The sequence below is a fragment of the Rhipicephalus microplus genome, chromosome 8 (assembly GCF_043290135.1).
Source record: "Rhipicephalus microplus isolate Deutch F79 chromosome 8, USDA_Rmic, whole genome shotgun sequence".
NCBI lineage: Eukaryota > Metazoa > Arthropoda > Arachnida > Ixodida > Ixodidae > Rhipicephalus > Rhipicephalus microplus.
Window position 1 is genome coordinate 133,235,102 of NC_134707.1, and position 20,664 is coordinate 133,255,765.

General features: G+C 45.9%; 1 protein-coding gene across 2 annotated transcripts in view; it reads right to left on the minus strand.

The window, feature by feature from the left end:
* LOC119164556 (dehydrodolichyl diphosphate synthase complex subunit DHDDS-like) overlaps positions 1-20,664 on the minus strand; it is a 148,681-nt gene that overhangs the window by 49,020 nt on the left and 78,997 nt on the right. For both annotated transcript variants that reach the window (XM_037416772.2, XM_037416773.2), the window contains exon 2: positions 18,861-19,042. In XM_037416772.2, the coding sequence (XP_037272669.2) occupies positions 18,861-18,881 (21 nt within the window). In that variant the 5' untranslated portion in view covers positions 18,882-19,042. The remainder of the gene's footprint in view (positions 1-18,860; positions 19,043-20,664) is intronic.

Here is a 20,664-nt window from a genome sequence, read left to right on the forward strand (position 1 = left end):
GTTAAGACGCCGTGGAGTGGGCCGAGCATAAGGAGTGCTGGTGGGCAGCTAATGACGCCAACCGGTAAATGCACCGCTCGGCTCGTAATCGATGGTTCGAACTTCGTCGCCACTTTTGTCATCTTACCGGACTGTTGTAGAGAGTTTATTTTGGGTATGGATTTTCTGCGAGAGTACGGTGCTGTCATCAACATCCCAGAAAATATCGTCACCTTTTCCGCCCATCCTTACGTCGACGCCACCACTGAAGAACAACTGCAACGTTTACGTGTAGCCGATGATGTGATGCTCCTGCCAAGATCTTGCTGCCTTGTGTCGGTGTTGTGTGAACGGCCGTGCCGTAATGAGGTGATAGCGGAGCGAATAGACACGCTATTGCTTACGCAACGTGTTTCAATAGCGAGAGGCATTCTGGCACTAATTGATGGGCGGGTAGAAGTCCTCATTACCAACTTCAGCAACGAGCGTCGTCACATCCTGAAGGGCACGGCGATTGCCGACTACGATGACGTGGACCAAGCCAGAGATTGCTTCGCTTTGCAACCGGATGAGGCGACCATCCCAGCCTCGACACATTTGTCTGTCAACATTTGCTCAACCCTGTCAGCCTCGGAAAAACAGCGCCTACTAGAGCTTATACACCAGTTCAAATATTTTTTTTCGGGCACGTCGAAAACCAAGCAAACACCACTGACCCGGCACCGAGTCCTCATTGAAGAAAATACGAGACCGATCCATCAAAACCCATACCCTGTGGCTCCGAAAGAACGTGAGGAGATCCAGAAGCAAGTTCAGAAGATGCTCCAAGATGACGTAATACAGCCTTCCAAGAGTCCCTGGGCATCCCCCGTGGTTTTGGTTAAAAAGAAAGACGGCAGCTTGCGTTTCTGTATAGATTACCGCAAGTTAAACGAAGTAACGAAGAAAGACGTCTACCCACTGCCACGTATAGATGACCCTCTTGATCGGCTGCGGCATGCACGCTATTTCTCATCGATGGACCTGCGAAGTGGCTATTGGCAAATAGACGTCAATGAGCGAGACCAAGAGAAAACTGCTTTCGTGACGCCCGACGGTCTTTATGAATTTAAAGTGCTTCCATTCGGGTTATGCTCAGCGGCAGCCACTTTTCAGCGTTTAATGGACACTGTGATATCAGGACTTAAGTGGCAGACATGCTTGGTTTATCTAGACGACGTTGTCGTCTTCTCATCTACATTCGAGGAACACCTAAGTCGATTATTCGGAGTTCTACAAGCTATACGTTCGGCTGGCCTGACTTTAAAGCCAGAGAAGTGCCATTTCGGTTTCAACGAACTTCGCTTCTTACGCCACGTGGTCAGCCACGAAGATGTTCGACCTGACCCGGGCAAAATCGACGCTGTCGCAAAGATTCCCGCACCGCATGACAAAAGAGCAGTGAGACACTTCTCAGGCCTCTGCGCTTATTACCGACGATTCATCGCTAACTTTTCGTCTATTGCGGCGCCTCTGACGTGGCTCACACGAGAGGATGTTCCCTTTCTTTGGAGCGAAAAGGAACAAACAGCGTTCAACGAATTACGCCAACGCCTCCAAACACCTCCGGTTCTTGCGCACTTTGACCAGGAAGCGCCAACAGCACTTCCCACCGACGCAAGCAATGTAGGCCTGGGCGCCGTACTGATACAATGGCAAGATAACTCCGAGAAAGTGATAGCCTATACCAGCAGAGCTTTCTCTCGCTAGGAAGAGAACTACTCGACTACCGAGAAAGAGTGCCTCGCCGTGGTTTGGGCGGTTCTCAAATTTTGACCGTATCTGTACGGCCGCTCATTCAAGGTCGTCAGTGATCACCACTCGCTTTGCTGGCTCACTAGCTTGAAAGACCCATCCGGCTGTTTAGCACGCTGGAGCCTTCGGCTTCAGGAGTTTGATATGACCATTATTTATAAATCAGGGAAGAAGCACACCGACGCAGACTGTCTCTCGCGGTCACCCGTCGAGCCTGCCGCTGTAATGACGAGTCTATGGACGCCGCGATCTTGGGAGTCATCAACGCGGCCACTATCTCACAAGAGCAGCGCAGTGACCCTGACCTGCTTTCGCTTATCGATTTCTTAGAAGGACGACGGGAAGACGTGCCGCGAATTTTCGCGAGAAGAGTGCCATCTTTTTGTTTAAGGAACGACGTCCTATACAAGAAAAACTTTTCTCCCACCGGCAGCCCATACTTGCTCGTCGTCCCTGCATCAATGCGAAAAGAAATTCTGGAAGCCTGCCATGATGAAGTCACCTCTGGTCATCTTGGTTACACTCGAACATTGTCCCGTCTGCAAAACAGTTACTACTGGCCTAACCTGCATGCTGCTGTGAAACATCACGTCCAAACATGTGCCGACTGTCAAAGACGCAAAGCACCAACCGGCAGGCCGGCAGGCTTATCACATTACGTTCAAGTACCAGCAAAGCCATTCGCCCAAATCGGAATGGATTTCCTGGGCCGATTCCCAACTTCTACCACAGGAAACAGATGGATCATTGTCGCCACCGATTACTTACTTGTCTCGCTGCGCAGAAACTAAAGCCATGCCGAGGGCCACAGCAGCAGAAGCGGCTCATTTCTTCATAGAAAACGTCGTCCTTCGGCACGGTGTTCCAACAGTTCTCATCACGGATAGAGGAACTGCGTTCGTGGCAGAACTTTTGCAGTCGGTTCTCGGGCTCAGTGGTACAGCTCACCGGAGAACAACGGCGTACCACCCACAAACGAACGGACTAACAGAGCGGCTTAATAAGACCCTCGCAGACATGCTCTGCATGTATGTCGACACAGAACACAAGAACTGGGACGAAATCTTGCCTTATGTGACCTTTGCCTATATTAATGCCCGGCAGGAAACTACCGGAATGACGCCGTTTAGTTTAATACACGGGCGTGAAGTCACTACAACGTTGGACGCTATGCTGCCGCACGAGTGTGACGACACTTACGTTGACGCCGAAGAATTTGGTCAGCGTACCAAAAAAGCCCGACAGCTAGCCCACGTGCGTATTTGTCACCAGCAACACAAATATGCGAAACGGTACGACCTACGACATAAATTGGTAACCTACAAACCAGGCGACAAGGTATGGGTCTGGATTCCAATACGTCGACGCGGACTTTCAGAAAAGCTAATACGACGATACTTTGGCCCATATCGAGTCATCCGACGATGGAATGACATCAACTACGAAGTTATTTTTGACGGCGATTGCAGTTCCAGTCGCCGAAACTGCTCACTCGAAATCGTGCATGTCATCCGGATGAAACCCTACTTGTCAAGCTAACTCTCATTTGTCCTGTGCGTGCCGGTGCATATGTGCGTTTTTATAAGTAGAGTGCCTTGGCTGCGCATCGGGGCGATGCCATTTTTAGATGGAGGCAAATATCACGTGCGTCCCGCGAAAAACACGAAGGCGACAGCGCATACGCGCATCTGCACGCTTTTATGCAGAACGCAACAACAAGAAAGATGAGGAACTCTCTCTCGCGCGGTTAACAAAAAGGCCGACCCGCTGCTGTTTTCTCAGCGTCTTCGAGTACGACCTCTCTGTTGACGTCGCGACAATATTAAATTGATATGATATTCAGCCTAATTAAGTGTGCGTAAACTTGACACAGCGTGCTGTAGGTGCGGTTCTCGAAGCATGCAATTACGCCTGGGTAAATACATTTTGTCATGATTGGCAGAATAGCCGTACCTTAGCTGTGCAAGCGCTAGGTTGAGCAGTAGTTCACTCGTTCGAGCGCAATTTTGGTGGTACTGCTTGTTCTCCCCTGTTCACCTATCATTGCATTGTTCTTGTTTTTTAAGAATTGTGGGGGCTGCAGCCCGCTTTGGAGTTAAAACTTCGCCGAATACCTTTACGTCTACAAACATTCTAAAACGAAGTTCTACCACTACTTCTAATGACACTTTCGAATACAAGTGTAACGCTTCATCTGATATCATAAATTCTTTATGTCCTCGCTGCAGATTTACAAGTGACCTGTCGTATGTGCAGTGTATGAATACCTAATTTATTTTTTAACACACAATAAGGTTATACTTCACAGTAGCGCGCCTAAGGCGTGCATATGTTGCTGCTGACATGCAAACTTAGAGATTGTATCTATCTAATAATGAACAAATCTAAACTGCCATTTTTTGAAGAAGTACACATCAAACCAATTGAACAATATCAAAAATAATGTTCACCAAGTGATTGTTGTTGGCTTGCACCGACGTCACTAAAACCACCTTGTTGGTACTAAGACCACAAGGTAGGATGCAAGATTGATGACGTCGTATTGAATGTTATTGTCACATGATTGGCAAGGTAAATTGTTATTAGCATACAGAAGCCAATAACGTCGTGGCCTCATCGTTATCCTAATGAAGCAGGTTAGGCACAATGTATTTCTGCTGCATTTACGTCATGTTGGGAAACCATTACAATATGTAGCTATCTGTAGTGCCTGAGATCCTGGTTGCCGGTCATGATTGCAGAAGCTTGCCTGCTTTATTGTGATGGCAATTGGTTCAAGATTGATGTTTTGTCTTAGCGTTTCCACTTTTCCCCCTTATGGTCATTAGACAGCTTGTGCTGTTTGATGAGAAGTGAGGAGTAGTGCCTTTTTAGCCAACCAGAACAATATAGATCAATGATCACTATGAAGCAGCACACAATATTTATTTAGGGAACTCAATTTCAGGCAAATTATAAACGTCCGAATGTTAGCCGTTTGAAGGAAGCTCCTTTGGTTGAACTCAAGAGAAGAAACGGTAGAGAAGAAAAGGCAGGGAGGTTAGCCAGACCAGCAAAGCCAGTCTGCCACCCTACACGGGGGAATAGGGATATTGAACTCCTGTCGCAGTGATCTATTCGCTAAGGTACTCGGTTTCTGACCCGAAGGTCGCAGGGTGATATTCCCGCTTTGGTGGCGGCTTTTTCGATTGAGGTGAAAATGCTGTAGGCCTGTGTTCTCAGATTTAGGTGCACGTTAAAGAACCCCAGGTTGTCGAATTTTCTGGAGCCCTCCCCTACCTTGGTAAAAATTCATGTGTCAGTATTCCTTTAATTTTATGCTTTAACTGCAGTGGATGCATATGCGCATACTGATATGTATATGCAGTGGTATTGCAATTTCACGCAATAAAATATTCATATGATGCATATTGCATGGCATTTACCTAAAAAACACATCACATGGGTATCATAACTAAAGAAATGCAAATGTGCCTCTATGGATGCACTCGTGCATACCTTCGGTCAGCTTCAAGAACAGAATTTATTGATCGCAGGCAACAGCTTCACTCACGCATGCTTATCTTTCAATTACGTGCAGTCGATACAGCTAAAAGGGGGTGTCTTCGTTGAAGAGTTCCAAATTTATCTTCGTGCACGAGCGAGCTATAAAGTTGAATGAAAATTCACATGTATGACATCGACATGAAAAGCTTTGCAACAGCATGTTTTTTGTTGTATTTATACTGTAGCATGCTTTTTTGTATTTCTCAGTTGCGTGCCACTAAATATATGTTGGCCATGCGTTTCTGGCCGTTCACTGCAATTTTGCAAGCAGCGCATGCAGCCTAGAAAAACCTCACTAAAATCATTTTTTTTTGCACCGGTGCACAAATTCTTCGGCACGGTCTTTCATTTTATGTGAGTGAGGCTGCTCAAGGAAAGTTCCTTACAAGGTCAAGGAGCCCAAGCACCATCAATCTCTGAACTATTGTTCCAAGCATCAGCTCTGTTCACCCTGCTCATCTGCTGTGCCTCACCAAGCTACTGGACGCTGCTTACTTATATGAAGTGCTCTCCATATTCCCGTCAGTTTGGCAGCAGTGTGTGTAGTCTTCAGAGTGTTTGTCAAAGTCATTTTTGCACAGATGAGACACTTATTTCTTGCTTTAGTTGTGTTAGTATTACTGCATGCACTCCTTCCAAGCAAGAGCAACAATGTTTCCTGTGAATTGTTTGTCATTGTAAGCAGAGGATTTTAAGCACAAAATTCAAGCTGAACTTTGGTCCTTCAAGTAGTGTGGAACGAAGGTGGTGACAGTGTCAACGCGCTCTCATTAAAGATAAAGGTTTTGGATGAAGAGCCTGTCGCACCTTGAAACGATCCCAAAAAACTTCCAGGTGAAAGTAAGCAACTTATGATGAAAATTGAAAAATTTACACTGTATTCAAGGTTGAACTATCTGACATCAAAGGTGTCCCAGATGAGGGTTTTCTTTTGACGTTGTTCAAAATTTTTGTGCGATGATGAAAACACCATTACTCGTGATGGTATTGACACTACAGACAGAGTAGGAACAAACAAACGTTGTTTGAAAAAAAGTAGTAGTGCGTTATGCCTGATGTCACAAATGAAATTTTCTTGATAAGACAAAGAACTTACGTCTGTCTACAGTGGCCTTTAATTTTAGATTATGTAGTCCTATTTGTGTCAACGAACACTTGACAGGACAAGGTAAGCAGTTAGTGAGAGCACGAAGGCAAAAAAGTAGGATGGTGGTTCATTTGGATGCAAGGCACAAAACTTATAGCAAGAAATGAAAACATTAGCACTTCAGAGCCACACTTTTCTTGAGATTGGCTATGTCAGTAAACTATGACTGACATGGCAGAATTTTGATACCTATACAGCTAAAAAGGCCACCTGCTATCTTCAATGCGCTTACCTTAAATGCTCTTAGCATTGCAAATAAGACTTGTAGCCAGTGTCTCTATTTCGATGACATGTCGGTAAATTTTGATGCCATTCTTTTGACTTATACCTTGTATTTTTCGTGCAATATGGCCCACCAAAACTACCAGGGTAGAATTAACTTGGCATTGTGTGTTTCAAGAAATGGGGAAGAGGAATATCGCTGTACATCAAAAGTTAATTTTTGGCCAATGTCAATGGACTTTTGTGTGTTAAGCCCTCTGTTGAGTGTCTAGTAGTACGACTTGGGGGTTTCGTTTTGCAGCAATTAGCACGCCTTCGTTAGGTCATAAGTAGGAATTCTTTGAGTTTCTGGAAACTAGGTAACTTGACTTTTTGGTCACAGATGCACAGACGATTTTTCACTCACAGCCAACCGGGCAGACGCTGGCGGCGGGTTTTCTACGACACGGGCTCTTCAACGCTATCATGTTAAAAAGCTGACATAGGCAGCATTGACCAAATGAATGCAAAGAATAAAGTCAAGTGTCCCAGCAGGAATTGAAACCTAGTATTCTGCTTGGCAATTAAGTATTCTACCACAGAATCATGCCCGGCCTCGGTTATACTTTCCTAATAGTCTCCAATGTTTGTGTAACATCAACTGTCGTTGCAGTACTGGCTATCAAATTTTATAACCATCACATATGCACTCCTATGTGCAGCCGTGAGGTCGAATTAAAGTCAATTGTACTCAGGCACCATCCGGTGAAGTATTTGTGTAGCAGTGTTAAGGGCTACCATCCTCGCGAGTGCCAGCGCAAACACCAATGCTTCATACCAGCCTACCACTTCTAGTGTGTCTAATATCCATGTTTCTGTTGGCATTGTTGCAAAACAGCAAATAACTGCTACTTTTGTCATGGGTGTAACATCTCCCCATAACAAATGAAACATATGCGGCTGTTTAACGTGTGTGTGTGTGACAATTTGTACATATATTGAGCTCCACTTCATAAGAGCGCTCAATAAAAAATTTAAATACATTCACCTTGCAACCACGTGTTTCGCATAACATTGATTCCAAACGTATGTGGGATCTGCCGAATTTTTAGCATCAATTTTGTAACCTAAATGCTACCATAAACAATTATTTATTGAACATTAAATGCTGGACTGCATCATACTAAGCTTTAGGTATTAAGAAAACTGAATATATTCATGTCTACAGCATACCTAACAGGGAAATACTAGTACTACATACATGACACACTATTGTAGAGCTAGACTACAATATTGCTTACTGGCACTTCAAAAACCCTAATCAACTTCAGTGCCTTATTCGGTTTGTTCAAATCCAATGTGTGCAATGAATAACTTTTTTACTCTAACCTAACTCAAGTTTCACGTGTGCATCATGCTGAATCATTGCTCAGATGTTTGTTGTATATATATTTCCTTTCTATTATGCTGTTTGTTTTTGTATGTGAAATCTGTTGTACGTGCTACCCTCTGTAGGCCCCCAGGTACTGTCAAGTTGTTTACACAGCTTTTTGCCTTGGGGACCTCCAACAAGAATGTTTTCCGTTGAAAACAAAGTGGATTTTGATGCTGACTTCTACTCACACAGAACTACGAACACTCCACCATGACAAAGCGTATTGTATCTTGGACAGTCTGTCTTGTGAAACTCGTGGTGATTACTTCTGTCATTATTTTAGGCTTCCGGGTGCGGATGTGCTGTAGAGAAGGGGCGCCCTCACCACACGTCTGTAAAAGGAACCAAAGTCGCCTGGGCAGCTGAAGATGAATTGTGCAAGGGTTTGAATGATCACATTGTATTATTCCAACAGCACTTGCATAACCTTGTCAATATTTGTGATTTTGTAACACACAAGATTAGAAGCACACACACAAATATAAAAGGAGAGCTTTAAATATTCCTTGAGCAAGTTTGTAGTCAAAGCTTTTAGCATGATGACCAAAGCATGTTATATAAGCCCACATGTTTTACTACACACCTTCTTTCCTATCCATTTTCTTTTCCAATTGTGTGGGCACTGACAAAACCCTCAATAGGCGCCTTTAACCTGCTGGTGCCTCTAACTTATATTTTGTTGTTCTAAATAATTCATTTTTTACCTACTACGCAAGGAGGGAAGTCAGAATGTTAAAAGTTAAAAAAGAAGTCTCTTCACAAAAAAGATGTCTACTAATAAGAAAAAAAGATTTGAAAACAGAAGCTTTATCCTCACTCACACAGATCTCAACATTACAATTGATGCAGTAGGTCATAGCTCATGTTTACTATTGTCAATGTTTTTGGGTTGTTTGCTATGTACAATAATATAGTGACTATTTGCATCATGTTAATTTATTTGTCATAAATTTTTGTTGGGGCCTAATATCTTGCATTCTCACATGCATAAAAGCTCACGTCTGCTACACATAATTTAAAGAGCGCAATCAGGTAAGGTTCCGTATTTAGTGCATAGTATCTGTGTGTCGTTGAAAGTGAGTAGATGGCTTTTGAAATAATCACCAGTATTCGAAACTCATGAATTTTCAATTTACAGGCATGCATGTCTGTATAGTGACCAAGCATCCATAAATTGTGCATGCATGTGTGCAGGAAGGGGTCTTGAATAGATTACATTCATTCTGGACCACAAATGGGTTGCACAGGCCATATACACACTCTGGGATCAATTTCATGATTATTGAAACACACATAATTATTCAATATTGTTTGCTTTAAGGTATATATTTACATATTGTCTACTTCCACCTTGAACATTACACCATGCATCCGGCACTCTGCTGAGCGCTTCTCGAGAGCATTTTGATAACTATAGTACACAAACGTACAGACAGCTGTAAGTGGGGCCTCCACTTTGTTGACTGCTGGAGAACGGTGGCTTCGCCAAATCACACTTCCTTTGTGGGGAAGCTAACTTTGCTCTTGCAACAGTACAAGCTTACCTAAAATTCGACACTGTTCTCAAGAAATGTAGTATGTGCAGCTTGTTCTATCCAGAGCAGCAAAAAACAAAAACCCGAGGAGCGGCACCTGGACAGGGTAAGGCACAATTGCAGCACTTCTCGATAACTTGCCTACACATAGAGAAAGCAAAACACTGCACATAAATTACCAGTAGCTTCACTGCAGAGACACCGTGTTTTTAAAAGACAATGATGCAAAAGCCCCACCTAGGCTGTCACTGTGTTTCAGTGCTAGTTTCATAAGCGCCTGCGGTAGGCACTCTGTGGAGGGCCAGCCGCGTGCATGGTGCACGTGTTCAGGGTGGAATGGACGACTTAGTACATGTGTTCAAGTACTAACAAACCGTATGTGGGCTGTCACTCAGCACTGTCTACAGAGTATACAGCAATCTGCATTTTTAGCCATCTCCAGCGTCAATCCTAGATTTGGCCCACTCGGACGTCAATGTGGAGCACCCTTCCAGAACCCATTTGAAAGGGTGTTTTGACACCACAGCACCTTTTTTAAAGGATGCACTCGTTACACCCTTTAAAATTTTTGCTCTGCACTCTTTTCTTAAGGATGCTGAGATCTGCACCCTTTTTCAGCACCCTTTTTTGAACACCCAATAGGGAGCAAAGGGTGCTCGTCTGGCGACAAGCTCACTTATACTCTTTAGGGTGAGATTTAGTTTAGTGTGTACGGGCCCCTTCCTGAAGCAGCCAGGAAGACTCGGATCCTGACATCAACTACAGCAACCATGACCACCCCCGTGCAGCCTGCCCCAGTCATTCTCCGGCAGCCCAAGGAACCCCCAAAGTTCCATGGATTGTCAGGCGAAGACCCGGAAAGCTGGATCGAAAGCGATGTCCGAGTCGCCGCCTTGAACTGCTGGGACCCTGAGGAAAAATTACGCCGTGTCTATTTCTTCTTAAAAGACGCCACGAAGACGTAGTATGAAAATCACGAATCCACACTACGAACCTGGGAACTCTTTCATACGAGGTTCCTGCGCACGTTCACGAGCGTCGTTCGCAAGGAAAGGGCTGCCGCATTGCTGAAGGCAAGGGTGCAACTTCCTAATGAAAGCGTAACCCTCTTCGTCGAAGAGATGACCCGGCTATTTCGACACGCAGACTCCAACATGGCTGAGTAAAAGAAGCCCCGGTTCCTCATGCGCGAAGTGAAGCAGGAGGTGTTTGCGGGACTTCTCCGGAACCCGCCAAAGACTGTCAGCGAATTTCTTGCCGAGGCCACAACCATAGAGAAGGCGTTTGAGATGTGCACGACGCAATACAACCGCCGCGCCTTAATGAACTGCGCTGATGCCTTCAGTACCGACGACCTGCGTGAGACAATTCAAGCGGTCGTACGGAAGGAGCTGCGGAAGTTGTTGCCTTCAATGCAGACTCAAGCTAATTCGATCGCTGACATTGTCCGCGAAAAAGTTTGGCAGTCGCTTGGAATCGCAAAAGCACTGCAGCTTGAACCGGATGCAATGAGCTACGCCAATGTACTGCGCCGCTACGCTCCTCCATGCCCTCGTCAGGACACAGCCCCACCGCAGTTCTTACGCCAGGCAACGCCGCCACCACTGTCGACGCCATGCCGCCCGCCGGCCGGCCAACGCTGCGCTTCAAGGAAGACTGACGTCTGGCGCACCCCTGACCACCGCACACTGTGCTACCCCTGCGGCGTGGCCGGGCACACTTACCGCCGTTGTCAGTACCAACAGATTGGACTGCGTGGCTTCACCATCCATGCACCACGCCCGCAGCCAGGGGAACTGCCACGTGACATCACCGACTAGCTGAAAAAAACTCAGTGGACACCACGAAGTCCTTCCCGTTCAGTCCTTCCCGGTGACATGCGGCGGCCCGCCGCATGTCACCGCACCACCGACAGTACACTGGCCCAACGCGGGGTCGGTCTCCTAGCCCTCATCCGGGAAACTAAGGCAGCAACCGATGGAGGTGCGATTGCTGTGCGACGAACTACCGAAGATCCTCCGACGACGACGACACCACGATGGAGTTTTTTGAGCACGACGCCAACAAGGGAAAGTCCTGACGGCGAAATCTCTTTACCGAAGGTGACCTGACGACGCAACATGGAAATAAGGGAACAAGCCTACGCAACCTTGACCCGACGCCACGCCCTAAGTGTAACGCGAGACGGCGAACTAGCGACCTCGACGTTCATAACAACGGCCACAGTGTGACCGCTCTCGTCGATACTTGAGCTGACTATTCTGTCAACAGTGGGCCATTCGCCACGAAGTTGAAGAAAGTTAGGACAGCTTGGGAAGGCCCTGAAATCCGCACAGCCAGAGGCCATCTCGTAACGCCTGCAGGAATATGCACATGAGTTACCATTAACGGTCGTATTTCTCCTGCAGACTTCGTAGTCCTACAGCGTTGCTCGAGAGATGACATCCTTGGCTTGGACTTCTTATGCGTCCATAGTGCTATCATCAACCTAAGAACAAAGTCGATAACGTTATTCACAGAAGAAGCACTACCACCACACACGCAGTCAGCAAACCATGCCTTGAATGTGCTGGAAGAACAAGTCATCATTCCGCCTCGCTCCAGCGTCATTATTTCAGTCGGCGCTCCTAAATAACCTGATTCGGAAGGCGTCGTAGAAGCCAGTCAGCATGTGTTAGTCACCCGCCATATTTGCGTCGCAAAATGAATTTCAGAGCTACGGGGAGGCAAAGCAATGGTTATGCTCACAAATTTCAGCAATGAATACAAACATGTGAACAAAGGAATGACGGTTGCATACATTGAAGAAATCGTGGAAACCACCATGCCCTATTGAAAATCCTGGGTTGGTGGATGCTGGAATGGTTGGTGGATATGGTGGAAAGAATAGTGGATATGGTGGAAATATTAGTGGATATGGTGGAAACTGTAGTGGGCATAATGGCTGATGACTGCGAAAGTGGAAAAAGTGATGGCACATGGTGATGGTGGTGGTGGCAGTGGCGAGCCAATGGTGGTGACGGTGGAAAATGCCGGCTCAAGGTGGCGAGCCGAAACGTGTTTGGTGGAAGGCTTGGTGAGCAAGGTGGATGACGGGGGCATGGTGGAAGCTTGGCGGAAGATGGTGGCATGATGAAAAGCACAGAACAGTATGCGAAATCACTTATTTGTAGTGTTTCATTCTTGAATGCGCAGAGATATATGTTTACGGTCAAAAGAAACCAACGCTACTCAGTACGCTTTCTAGCACGTTTATTTTTTTAAGCGGTGGTGCTAACAATGCTTCAATTCTTTAGAAGCGCAGAATATGCGGCCGTGAATATGTTTACATTTCGCGCATGTACATACATCAGTTTGACATCCACAATGTGTTTCTTTGTTGTGATGTTTAGAAGACTAGAGGCGTCACTGTGAATAGCGATAAACTCTACCTGCTCCTCAGTCCACGTAGTTGTTTTTTTTCCTTGCCGTTGTAAATTGTAACAAAAACATAGCGCTGTTGTAATTATCGCAGCGGCGATTGTTACAGGCAGGAGTTGTTCTTGTTCATCGAATGTGCAAATTTTAGCAGATGCAGATCGCGTCCCTTTCATATAACCAACAAACAGAACCGAAGTAACAGTGACTTCCATACTTGACTACCGCTTTAACACCCACATTGCCAACTGTCGGCGTGAATAACCTTTTTTCCGAACCTGGTTACCGAAAGCCATATTCGCTTCTGCCTGGTCACGATGTATTATTTCGTGTACGTAGAATGTGTATATCTTCTTCAGCGAAAACATTTTTCTTTACACTGCACACTTCCCCGTAGCCAGTGAAAACGTGGCTGAATAAAAAATCAATATACGTACCCTGGACAGTGAATTGTAGACTCTGCAACCAACCTGAGACTATAAAGCATTGTTTTATTAATTGTCGTGACGCTTTTTATTGTGGGACATTCTAAAAAGAACGTTAAGAAAAGAACTTCCAATCACAGCCCATGGTATTGAAATATTGCATCTTGAAATATCGCATCATAATTGAGAAAAACGCCAGACCACTCCGCCAGGGTCCGTACAGTGGTTCGACGCGAGAACGCGAGGCCGTAAAGACACAAATTGACGAAGTGCTATGGCACGACATCATCCAGCTGTCTAAGAGTCCGTGGGCGTCCCCAGTGGTGTTGGAGAAAAAAAAAAGATGGTAGCCTACGTTTCTGCGTCGATTATCACCACCTGAACAAAATCACAAAAGGGCGTGTATCCTCTCCCACGAATAGACGACGCACTATATCGGCTCCATTACGCCAAGTACTTTTTGTCAATGGTCCCCAAGACTGGCTATTGGCAAATCAAAGTCGACGAAATATATCGAGAGAAGATGGCGTTTATAACACCAGACGGCCTACTCGAGTTCAAGGTGATGCCCTTCGGTCTTTCCTCAGCGCCAGCAATTTGTCAACGCGTTATGGATACAGTACTGGCAAGATTGACGTGGCAGGCTTGTCTTGTGAACATAGACGATTTCGTCATGTTTTCTTCAAATTTCGATGAGCACCTTCGTCGCCTTGAAGCAGTACTTTTTGCCATCAAGACGTCCGGACTCACACTGAAACCATAAAAGTGCAGATTTGCGTACGAGGAGCTCTTTTTCTTTGAGGACACGATTAGCAAGCCTGGAGTTCGTCCCGATCCACGGAAAACAGCAGCCATCGCCGACTTCCCGCCACCCACTGACAAGAAGGCGGTGCGCCGATGTCTGGGACTGCGCGCCTAATATAGGCAGTTCGTGGAAAACATCACCTGCACATTCGATTCACTCACTAACCTTACCAAGGCCGACGTGGAGTTCAAGTGGGAAACGCCGCAGAAGCAAGCTTTCCAGGAGCTTAAACATCGCTTGCAGATGCATCCGTTACTTGCCCATTTCGGTGAATTCACCGTGACAGAAATACTCACTTCCGCAAGCAGCGTAGGTCTCGGCGCTGTTCTTGTGCAGAGGGCTGACGGACTTGAAAGGGTTATTAGTTACGCAAGCCTATTGCTATCCAAAGCAGAAGCCAATTATTCTACACCATTAAAGGAGTGCCTCGCCATCATCTGGGCTACGTCGAAATTTCGACCCTACCTCTACGGCACGCTCTTGAAAGTTGTGAGCGACCACTAAACTTTGTGTTGGCTAGCTACCACGAAGGACACTTCAGGTCACCTCGCACGATGGAGCCTGAGACTTCACGAATATGACATTACCATCGTCAAGCCCGGCAAGAAACACTCCGACGCTGACTGTCTCTGTCGTGCGCCTGTCGACCAACCACTGCCCAACGACGTGGATGACGACTTCTTGGGAACGATAACTGCCGACGACTTCGCTGAACGACAGCGAGTCAACCCGGCACTTAAGGCCCTGATAGAATACCTCGAAGGCAGGAACACCGAATTCCTGAAGGTATTTAAGCGCCCACTTGCGTCGTTCTTCCTACGGAACGGTCTTCTCCAAAAGAAAAAACTTCTCACCGCTCCGAGCCGAGTACCTCCTTGTGGTGCCTTCAGCTCTGCGGCCACAACTCCTGCAGGCCCTGCGCGACGATCCCACGGCAGTACACCTCGGTGTTTCTCACATCCTCGCGAAAATACAAGAAAGGTACTATTGACCACGTCTCACCACCGACGTCACTCGTCATGTGAAGACATGCCGGGGTTGTCATCGACGCAAGGCACCCCCGACAAGCCGAGCAGGGCTTCTGCAGCCAATTGAACCACCTCGCCGACCATTCCGGTAGATTGGTATGAACCTACTGGGCCGTTCCCGACGTCGGCTTTCGGAAACAAGTGAATCGTGGTAGCTACCGACTACCTCTCCCGCTACGCCGAGACAAAAGCCCTCTCCAATGGTAGTGAATCCGAGGTAGCTAAGTTCTTCGTCGAAAATATCGTCCTACGTCACGGCGCCCCGGAGGTCCTTATCACCGACAGAGGAACGGCATTTACGGCTGAGCTAACCCAGTTGATTTTGGCATACAGCCACACAAGCCAACGCCGCACGCCAGCGTACCACCCACAGACCACTTGCCTCACCTAGCGGCTGAACAAGACCATGGCCAACATGCTGGCCATGTACGTCGATGTCGAACACAAGACGTGAGATGCCATCCTTCCTTACGTGACCTTCGCATACAACACTGCCGTTCAAGAAACGACGCAGATGACGCCGTACAAACTGGTCTACGGAAGGACCCCGGCAACGACGCTCGACGCCTTGTTACCCAATGTCACCGACGAAGAAAACCTCGATGTGAGCAAGATCCTTCAACGTGCCGAGGAAGCCCGACAACTCGCACGCCTCCGTATCAAGAATCAACAGACGACCGACAGCCGCCATTACAAACTCCGACGACTCTTCGTGGAATACCAGCCCGGTGAACGTGTTTGGGTGTGGGCGCCGATACGCCAACGTGGCCTCAGTGAAAAGCTTCTGCGACGGTACTTCGGACCGTAAAGGGTGGTTCGACGTCTCGGCCCACTTGATTACGAGGTTGTCCCCGATGGCATCACCAACTCCCAAAGACGCCGACCGTGATCTGCAGTCGTCCATGTCGCAAGCCTCAAGCCGTTTCATACGCGTTAACAATCTGAAACTGTTTTTTGTATTATTGCTGTATTGTAATTTATTCAATGTACTTTCTTGCATTATTGCACTTTCATCTTTCATTAAAGCATCGGGACGATTCCTTTTTCACAAGGGGCAATGCCACGTTCTTGTTCTCAAGTTTTGTTATCGCCCCAATACACGTATTTCTGAGCGCAAACCGCGCCTGCAGTCTTCGAGAAGCGAATTATTTCGATAAGATCACGCCCACTCCGTGAACTATACAGATTATTCTAGAGCCTACGTCAACGCTAGCGATAAGGTCAGAACATGTATAAATGCCGTGTATGCACGTGTATAAATGCCGACGCGCTTTGCCGCTTGTCAGTTTATCGACGGCCGACGCTCCGTTCGTCGCTACCCGTGCAAGCCTGCTACTGCGACCCGACTTTCCGTTTACCGGGCACAGCTTCGCCGAAATAATCAGTTTAATTAAAGTGTCTAGAATGTACTGCCTAGTTTGCCGAGCGCGGGCTAGGAGATGGCCCCGCAGCTGATGACTGCCAGCAGCACCCGCATGGTGCCCTGCTATGCAAGTGGTTGCATTTGAGTTCAATTGTTGCGCTCCGCAAGCGCTGCGAAGCTTGCAGGAGGCAGAGCCGCGCGAGGCCAACTATTATTTTCCTGCAATTTTGGGATTGTTTTTTTAACATCATGATTTATTATAAGAACTACCTGACTGCTTTCACAGTACAGGCGCTTTGCAATACCAAATGAAAATCATTTCGTGGCATACATTTCGCCATCAGCTACTGCCCGCAAAAAAAAAGACGCAGATCCCACGTAATTTGGGAATCGATACTATACAAGGTGACTATGTTGTAATTTTTTATTAAGTGAGACATTACGAAGGGGCGCTAAATATATGCAAGAAATTGCATAGTTAACACTGGAACCAGCATTGGTGTTTTACGAAAATTTGGCTCTTTTTGCAAAGTATTTCGATGACCCTACGTTAAGAGGGTGATCGTGAGGGCACCCAGACGTAGGCGATTCGATAGATGAATAGATAGATAGATAAATAGATAGATTTATACATAGATAGATAAATAGATAGATAGATAGATAGATAGATAGATAGATAGATAAATGGATAGGTTTATAGATTGATAGATAGATTGATAGATAGATAGATGCTTAAAGTGGTTGCAGTACACAAAGAAATAATTTTGAAAACCACTGACAGTATAACCACCAGAGCTATTTTTTTAAAATTTGCTTCGTTCTTGAGAGCAAGAATTATCACAGAAGTCACTTAAACCGTTACCTCTTAGCCTGCATTCCGCTGGCATTCGAGTGCAAACAAAGAATGATAACATGCCAATGAATAATCTGACACTTGCCGCATATGATACTCAAAAAGTTGTTGGAAAGGGCGTCTGACGTTGACATGAGAAAAAAACTGTGCGAATGAAAATCGAATTTTCATTTTTTTAGATAAATAATATTATTTGAAATTTTGCCTAAACGGTGACATTATTCCCGAAACCGTTCACCCTAATCCAGAAAGATAGATCGGTGGAGTCACTCTCCGAATGTTTTTCTCCCACAACAGCCTTCAGATTCTGCCCTCTTGATTCTACTTTTTCATTCAGGAAACTGTGCTGAATCTGTTAGTGCAGGGAACAAGACACCTTTTCCTTGTTTGTCCGATAGCTTCTTTGACACAACGACACAATACACGTCATTTCTTTGCATTGCCGCTGAGCTTTTAACATTTCAGGGTGCTGCAGTGTACATAAGGCACCGCCGGACTTTACAGTAAATTAGGTGGCAGCTGTCGCACACTGATTTCAAACGTGGCGAGGCTCCGGCAGCAACAGGACGAGAGGAATTTCGCGCGTTCGTGCACCCTCTCGATACGCAGCGCCACTTGTGGCATCTGAGTGCAGTCAGCACATGCGCGGCCACCCTCTCTCGTAGGGAATGCGCGCGCTCAGCACACTAGGGAGTATATTTCTAGACACTGTAGTTTATAACCTTCAACGTACTCTCTGCTTCTTCGTCGACGTCGTGACCCCGTGACAATATATATATATATATATATATATATATATATATATATATATATATATATATATATATATATATATATATATATATATATATAACAGAGTCTAGGTCGAAACGTCGAAATAAACCACGTTGTGACCGCTCACAGAGGATCTACTGGACTATATGCAACGCTACGGCCACTCAACCACCATGCCTGCCTATATATATATATATATAGAGAGAGAGAGAGAACAAGGTTTAGGCGCTGCCATGCTGTTTGGCAGAATGTGGCAGCGCTCAATCACAATCTTGCTAAACGCAGAAACACAAAATATTGCGTTTTCTAGTTAGTCTTGTTGTCAAAAGATGGCGCTACAATCTACTCATTTCCGCCATTACAGCCAATGTTGTGTTCGGATTTTGATACATGGAGCTTATGGGAAGTTTTGCGACTCTTATGATTGAATAAATCTGTGCAGAGAGCCCATAGTGGTTCCTCATGATGATGATTTATGTTCGCCCATCATAGACCAACGCTTGTTTTATATAGCTGAGCTATTAAAGAGCAATTGCTGTTTTCAAGAAGACAACTCACCAACGTTGTCTTTTCAAACATGACATCATAGGCGGAGTGAAGTTCTAATTCGTTGAGTTTTGCGTAACGCCGATTTCCATCAGGCACAAGAGCAACATGACGTGGCACGACTCCTTTGTCCAGTATCTATAAAATCAGCCTCTCGTCCCATGTTAGTTGAATATCCCAAAGCCTCTTCCGATCTGTAAAAGCAAAAAAAAATTAGCTATCACCTTAACACAAGTCAGTTATGCACAGAATTTAAATAAATTAGCCAAACCTGATAGGCTTATTTTGTCCCCTCGGTTTGAAGTCTAGGACACACTTTACAAATACACAAGAAAATTTGACAAAAATGACAAATAATTAAACACGCATGGGCTCATTGACTGGTTGTTCAAAAAAAAGAAACAATATTATAAAAACACAGACACCCTATACATGTATAATATCTTCACAAAAATCAGTTTTGGGGGCTTTTTGTGGAGTATACGATTTTATTTCAGCTGAAAAAATGACAAAAAAAACGCTGATAAAGCAGGTTGTTAGGTAAAATAGTCACTATTCGTTATTTCCCAAGTGTGTTTTCTCCTGCGAATATTTTAGAGGTATTACATTTTGCTTAGTGTTGCGGTTTTTCAACACAACAGTGTTTTATGCCGAAGTCGACCAAGGCTCCGCTGACGTATTTCCAACACAGATATGACGTATTAAAATATATACTGGGAAATTTCAAAGCAAAAACGAGGTGGTAAAGTTCCGTAACGGGGCATCTAACCGGCACCCTCTAACCTCGCAGCTTGTGACACAGCCCACTTAGCTACGGAACGGACAATCTCAGGCAGGATAACGGCAAGCCATATATATATACACACTATGTACCCTTGACAATTCCTATAGCACCCCAACTTCTCTGCGTATTTGTCATCAGTTGTGAGATGGCACTACGGGCTCGCGTTGCGTACAGTAAATTTATAAGCTCCCTATGGAAGCAGAGCAGCATATAGGTCTGCCATCTTGGCTGGTTATCAACCACTGTTATGTGACCAAGCCACGCTTTGTTTGTTTTTTTCTGGCGACTTGCTTAAGCTCGTCGTTGATCAAGGAAGCGTGTCGACGAGTGACAGACGACGGGTCTGGCGTCTCAAAAACCAGCGAAGAAAGAGGAAACACCTGATTTTAAAACTACCACGGGAGCTCAAAAGCATTTTTATTGGTTAAAACTGTATGAACATTCTCGGTTAGATTTGGCCGACGGCGTCGACGAAGGTGTCGCCGTCACTCACCGTATAGGTATATGTATCTATATAGGTGAAAACGCAAGAACAAAAAGCGATCTAGAAGAAGACTCTGGCGTGCAGAATCGAATGGGTCAATTGCGAAGTGTGAGTATGAGGTGTTAGCCACTGAGAAACAAAGGAGCACCTCCTTGAACGTTCAAACGGCAAGCAATTTATATATATCTCTTACCGCTGGTGAGCGGAATCGCGAAGGGAACTATTGAGTTTTCAGCATTACGAGCAAGGTTCTGTAATGGACGCGCGTCACCACATTCATCACAACACAGTGGCGCGCGCTCTCAATGCCACGCATACTTTGCCCCGCGGAGACGGGGCAGGGTGGACCCTCAAGCGTGCGCTTATCATGTGGGAGGGGGGGGGGGGACAATTGCACTTCTTGGCTGGCCTTGGGCTTTCCCCGGAACAATTCTGTTCTTGTTACCGGCCACACAGAGTCCACTGCAATAGGCTTTTTTCGAGAAAAAATCACTCCTATCGCCGCGAACGCATACTACAGTCTGCTGCCATTGTCTGAGGCACCACTG